Here is a 6,847-nt window from a genome sequence, read left to right on the forward strand (position 1 = left end):
AGATACTTCTTTCATAACTTACAAATTATTTACATAATCTTAGAATTGAACTGTAGTTTTTTAAAATAGGCTTTTATGTAAGTTTGGCTGTTCGTTATTTTGTTGTATTAGTTTAAATTTCATAAGTCATTTAACACAACACAGTTACCCAGTTCTAGCCTAGTGTCTTCAGCTGCCTGACACCTGCCATTGACGTTAGAAAACATAAAAGCAAAACTCATACTAGTGAAAGATGTAGCAGTTATTTATTGGTGAGACATTGAGTTTATACGATTATAAAAAGATGGAAGTTACACACTTTTGAAAGATGTGTGCCTCTGCTTCAGGGCTTATTCTATCCTGCTGCCTGTGGACTTTGTTTCTTTTGCCTGGGATTCAGGCTTCTCTCCCTTTCATAGGATGTGGTGAATCCTGCTGGATTTCGAGGTTTAGTATAAAGTTTCTTTTTTTCTGTAACTTTCCTATGTGATAACTTGTAATGTCAAACCAGAGTCATTTCTTACTCCTCTAGGCACTTTGTTCACATTGTTCTTATGGCCCTATTCCCATTTTATTCTGGCCAGTATAGTTCTAATATGTAATATGAATGTTTCTTTCACTTGATTTTAAATTACTACAGGAAGTTAAAACTACATCCTGATGTTTGTACTCTCATTACCTAACAGGATTCTTAGAACATTACAAGTACTATAAATTCTGCCACATTGTTTATTCTGCACGTAGGCAAATAACAGCTAATATTTAATGAGGCTTTGTTCTAAGAACTTGATATACCATTTAATCCTCATAATAGCCCTATGAGCTTAATAAATTTGTAACTGTTACTTTATAGATGAGTAAATGGAGAAGTAGATTAAGGACACTTGCACTAGGTCACTAGGTTTTTTTGTTTGTTTTCTGTATGTTTGTTTGTGTTTTTGAGACAGAATCTTCTTCTGGTAGCCCAGGCTGGAGTGCAATCCCAGCTCACTATAACCTCCGCCTTCCAGGTTCAAGCGATTCTCCTACCTCAGCCCACAGAGTAGCTGAGATTACAGGTGCCTGCCACCATGCCCAGCTAATTTTTGTATTTTTAGTAGAGACAGGGTTTTACCATGTTAGCCAGGCTGGTCTTGAACTCCTGACCTCAAGTGATCTGCTCCCCTTCACCTGTCAAAGTGCTGGGATTACAAGTGTGACACCCTCTCACCCCACTGCGCGCCCAGCTCTGGCTAACTTTTGTATTTATTGTAGAGATGGGGTTTTACCATGTTGCGCAGGTTGGGACTGTTTCTGTTGACTTCCCTGCTACTCCTAGTTTTAGGTCAGTTTCTTGCTGCTTTGCAAGGTTTTTTTATTTTTAAACTTGGATGCTTGACATGGTGGATGTTAAGTGATGAATTTGATGGTCTTTCTTTAAAGAGTGTTGAGCTTTGTCTTGGGAGACAGCTAAGTTACTTGTGGATCAGCTTGCTTTTTTTTTTTTTTTTTTTTGGAGACAGAGTTTCACTCTTGTTACCCAGGCTGGAGTGCAATGGCGCGATCTCGGCTCACCACAACCTCCGCCTCCTAGGTACAAGCAATTCTCCTGCCTCAGCCTCCTGAGTAGCTGGGATTACAGGCACGCGCCACCATGCCCAGCTAATTTTTTGTATTTTTAGTAGAGACGGGGTTTCACCATGTTGACCAGGATGGTCTCGATCTCTTGACCTCGTGATCCACCCGCCTCGGCCTCCCAAAGTACTGGGATTACAGGCTTGAGCCACCGCGCCCGGCCGGATCAGCTTGCTTTTAATCTTTATTAGGGCAGATCTAGGTTGGTCTTTAGGGCTAGTTTAGCACTACTACTAAGGTGTGATTTTTCTGGGATTCCTTCTGAATGTCCTTGGTTTTTAGTGAGGTCTTTGCTCTCTAGCTAGTTGGCAATCATATTTTTCCCAGCTCTACTGAACTCTTAGAATTGTTTACTTTCTGGTAGTTGTTCTTTACCTAGCTTTGTGGAATTTCTTACCCTAACATGTGTAGCTTAGCTTTCAGCCAAAGACTCAAGGAACACCTGGCAGATTTCTAGACCTGTTTATCGGCGTAGCTCCCCCTTCTCCAGTAGTCTGCTTTGCACATTGCAGCTGCCTTAGCTACTCTGAACCCTGATTTCTGCCACCTTAACATGATGTGACTGCTGTGCCCTGCTGCCTGGGACGTGCCTCCAGGTGGTAAGCTTAGGCAGTTGTGGGGCTCACTTACTCTCACTCTGTGTCACATTTCTGGGCTTCTTTTGACTAATGTCAGAAAACAGTTTTTTCATAGATTTTATCCAGCATTCTAATTACAGTGAGAGGGCAGTTTTAGGACTGATTGATTACTTCATCATAGGCCTATGTTCTTTAGTATTAAGTATAGGAAAATAATTTTGTCTGTGTCCAGTTGAATGGTAATATATTTTAAGACAGCAACTTGAAATTTTAAGATAGTCTGCTAAAACTTTCTACGTTGATGAAAATGTTCCATTCCTGTGCTGTCCAGCCAGTAGCCACTGGCCACTTGTCACTATTGTATACGTAAAATGTGGCTGGTGCCACTGAAGAGCTGATTTTTTTTTTTTTTTTTTTTTTGAGATGGAGTCTTGCTCTGTTGCTAGGCTGGAGTACAATGGCGCAATTTCAGCTCACTGCAACCTGCAACCTCTGCCTCCCGGGTTCAAGTGATTCTCCTGTCTCAGCCTCCTGAGTAGCTGGGACTACAGGTGCATGCCACCACACCTGGTTAATTTTTGTATTTTTAGTAGAGACGGGATTTCATCATGGTGGCCAGGATGGTCTTGATCTCTTGACCTCATTATCCACCCACCTTGGCCTCCCAAAGTGTTGGATTACAGGCGTGAGACACCACACCCGGCCAGAGCTGAATTTTTTAATTAATTTAAATAGCTCTATGTGGGTAATGGCACCTGTAATGGACAGTGTAGTTGAAGGTTTTCTCTGAGTATTATAGAATCTCAGCCTTACAACTTTTGCATTTAAAAAAGATGCCTGTGGTTGATCTTTAATGTGTTCTAATTTAGAAAAATGTTACATTTTTTTTAAATTATAAAAATAGTTGCATGTTCATTGGAGATCATTTGGAAAATACAGAACGCACAAAAGAAATTTAGCACACATCCCAAATATAAGTATGATTAATATTTTGGTGTATTTCCTTCCATATTTCTATAAAGAATAACCCACTTTAGAGAAAAATTGTTTGGTTTTATTTTAAATATTTCTGTCTCAAAAGGAAATGTGTATAGATGGCAGGTTACAATTGTGAAAATTTGTGTTTTTTCAGAATTAGCTTTATATTGTCATCAAATAATAGCATGACCTAAACAGGCTTTCCTACCTTTATAGGTCACATATGTATAGCTGTTTCAGGAGTAACATATTAATCTGGAATCCTTTTTTTTTTTTTTTTTTTTTTTTTGGTCTATTAGTTGCAGAGTGGTGTTTAATAGAAGAAAATTTCTTATTTGGCTACTGGCTGCTTTTTGACCAGCAGCTGGAGGGAGGCTCAGACATAATATTTGGCTTATTTCTACTTAAGACTAAGGGTGACTGTGGTCTGAAGACTGCTTGCAGTTTAGTCATCTGAGAGACTCCTGTGCCTGAGGATTTGCCAGGTGCTTAGAATCCAAAGGTCTCACTGGCCTTAGGGAGTTCATGGTCTAGTTAGGGAGAAAAACATGGCCGATTTTCTTGTTTCTCTTGAGGGGGAAATCAGATTTTACTGTTTATTTTAATAGTACAAAATTTTTGCAAAATTAGCAGATAATACTCATCATTTCTAACTTCTGAAATCTTTTGTTTAGGTGAGACATGGAACCCATTAAAACTGCATTATCAGTTAAGAAACGTACGGGAACGATTAGCTAAAAACCTGGTAGAAAAGGGTGTATTGACAACAGAGAAACAGAACTTCCTACTTTTTGACATGACAACACATCCCCTCACCAACAATAACATTAAGCAGCGCCTCATCAAGAAAGTACAGGAAGCCGTTCTTGACAAATGGGTGAATGACCCTCACCGCATGGACAGGCGCTTGCTGGCCCTCATTTACCTGGCTCATGCCTCGGACGTCCTGGAGAATGCTTTTGCTCCTCTTCTGGATGAGCAGTATGATTTGGCTACCAAGAGAGTGCGGCAGCTTCTCGACTTAGACCCTGAAGTGGAATGTCTGAAGGCCAACACCAACGAGGTTCTGTGGGCGGTGGTGGCAGCGTTCACCAAGTAACTGCTCGGGGTGAATCATTCTCCTTCTCTCAAGTAAACCAGTAGTTTTTCTTCTGTTGACTTCTGGTTTTCTGTAATTTGTACTTTCCCACACTATAATTGGCTTTTGTTTTACAAAATGGTGGGTGGCGTTTTCTTTTTTGTATGTATACAGGATTCTGCTGGTACGAGAGGCCTTTTTCTGTTTTTAAAAAAAGTTTTCCTGCCATATTGGCATTCCATTCCCTGTTGCCATCCTCTTTTTGAGTTTCTGGTCTACTTTGACTTTCAAAGTACCTCCAGCCTCCTCATATGCACAGCTTTTGGATGACCTCAGCTTGAGTTTCTCCAGATGTGCATGTACATCTAGCATTCTGCCTACAGTTCAGACAGAAGTCACAAAAAGGCCTTCAACTCACCAAAGGTAATATCTGTATCTATTAGGACATTTTATACATAGACTTCAGTTGAGATGTATACTTAGCAAAATTATTTTTAAATTGAAACAGCACAGTAAATACTTAATATAAAATGCCCCTCGGATTTTGCTTCCCATGTAAATCTATTGTATTATTACACTTGTTATAATTTTAAGTATAAAGGTCCAGTTGTTTCACAGAGCCAGTTTGGGATGGGCTGCATTCCATTCATGCTGTATATAGTTTGAATTATCTATAAATTGCCCCTTCTTCTGGCCACCCCTGCCCCCATCTTAGTATTTTGCAAGATTTAATGAGTTTGTACACCTGGTGCCCCTCACTTGATTCAGTCATGGTTACTTGATGGCAAAATCAACCTCTCATCGCTGAAGGAGAGAGAGAGAGAGAGAGATGTATGTCTGATTGGTCCTGGGATTTTCGAGCTGTGCCATTTATGGTACTCTTTGCCTATGCATCCCCTTTTTAGATTTTTTTAAATTTTATCTTACTGTTTTTATAATTTCTATCAAGAAGAGGCTTGTGACCAGTACCAATCTTGAGTACAGTTTTTTCTTTTTCTGTCCACAAGTAAATTAATGTCTGCTCTGAAATGTCATTTATCTACTCACATGTTCTTGGGGGAAAAAAATCAAATGTCCTAGCAGATTGCATGTAAATTGGTAGCAAGTAATGATTACAACCCAGATGATTAAGAATTTTGTAACAGAAAGCTCTGCTATGTTTTTTTATATACAATTATAATTAGCATTGTCAGACAATAAATCTTTGCTTTTTAAAGTTTATTTTTACTATTTCTTTATCACTGTTCATTGTATCACCATTGGTTTCATAATGTAAATACTATATATCGAACAAATTAAATGTCAAATTTTTTTATTACCATAGTCCATGTTAATAGTGGGGCTTTCAGGTGTTTAGAGATTTCTTTTGTTGTTGTTAACATTCATTGCAAAAGTACTAGATGGTATATAACTCTAGAGTTGAATTTTAATGGATTCCTTAATATGTATACTATCTTTTTACCTGAAGTAATAAATAAACAATGATCTTGAAAGTGCCTGAATCAGAGCAAGCATGTCATTTGTATTTTTGTATTCTAATTTTTTTTCAAATGAAGTTTTACTTACTCTAGCATTATAATATTTTAATGCAAGGGTTGAGTTTCTTCAAGGGCCAGATAGGAGATATTTTAGGCTTTGTGAGCCACCTGTTCTGTCAGTTGCAACTGCTGAACGTTACTGAATGAAAGCTGTCATAGATAATACAAATAAATTGGTTAGGTTGTGTTCCAGTAAAACTTTATTTGCAAAAAATTGGGCTGGCATGGACTATAGCTTGTCAGGCCTCAGTTTTAATGCATGGAAAAAACACATTTTTCTATCCATTGAAATCACCTTCTTTACCTATAATGACACTGCTGGTGATAACTACATGTAGAAACTATTAACTTAAAGCTTCTTCCGGCAAAGTAGATACTGGAAACTGATACTGGTATACTGGAATTTCTTATTGAGTGAAAAGTTCCTGTTTTTCACTTGAGAAGATGTTAGAGGCGAGGTAATAGGTGTTTCTGAGATACTTCAGCAGCAGCATCAGTATTCCCCAAGCAAGGGCCTTGCCTGAACTGTCAGTGTTTGCTTTAGACCAGAGTGCACGCTTATCTCTACCTGTGTGTGGCCCCAACTTCAGTACGTTTCTATATCCAGAGGAGAGGAAGTACAGTAACATCTGGGGGTGGCAGTAACGGTGTAATCGAGAACTGTCCTGTGAAATATTGTTGCTTACAGTCCTCTTGAAAGCAGGAATGATGTGACTCCACGTGTTAAGAGTAGTACTTCCACAGGTTTATGCCTCTTTGATTAAAAGCCTTTTACATAGATATCTATGTGCAGATAACTCGTAGTTTCTGTTTCTTTTTTGGTGGCTTTTTGTAATTAATTGATTGTTCCTTAAAATAACGTGATTGGTACAATGTGCTAACAGAAGCTTACTAAGTACATGCTATTTTATATCTCAGTTTGCCCGCCCCAGATTCCAGTTACTATCTTCACTTTGTGAAGAAGCAGCTCAGAGAGGAGGATTTGCTCAGTGTCATATTATCTACTAACTGTTCGAGCTCTTAATCCCAAGGTGATTGAGCAACAGTGATGGCATTCAGCTGCAATTGTTCCTTTCTTATTT

The 6,847-nt window shown here is 38.7% G+C and overlaps 1 protein-coding gene across 2 annotated transcripts in view; it reads left to right on the top strand.

Moving 5' to 3' along the window:
• Window positions 1-5,734, top strand: part of GOLPH3 (golgi phosphoprotein 3) — a 46,498-nt gene extending 40,764 nt beyond the window's left edge. For both annotated transcript variants that reach the window (XM_032279025.1, XM_032279026.1), the window contains one exon: window positions 3,824-5,734. In XM_032279025.1, coding sequence (XP_032134916.1) covers window positions 3,824-4,248 — 425 coding nt within the window. In that variant the 3' untranslated portion in view covers window positions 4,249-5,734. The remainder of the gene's footprint in view (window positions 1-3,823) is intronic.
• Window positions 5,735-6,847: the final 1,113 nt, after the last annotated feature.

This window comes from Sapajus apella, unplaced genomic scaffold (genome assembly GCF_009761245.1).
Source record: "Sapajus apella isolate SASKATOON/1434 unplaced genomic scaffold, GSC_monkey_1.0 scaffold11, whole genome shotgun sequence".
Classification (NCBI taxonomy): Eukaryota; Metazoa; Chordata; class Mammalia; order Primates; family Cebidae; genus Sapajus; species Sapajus apella.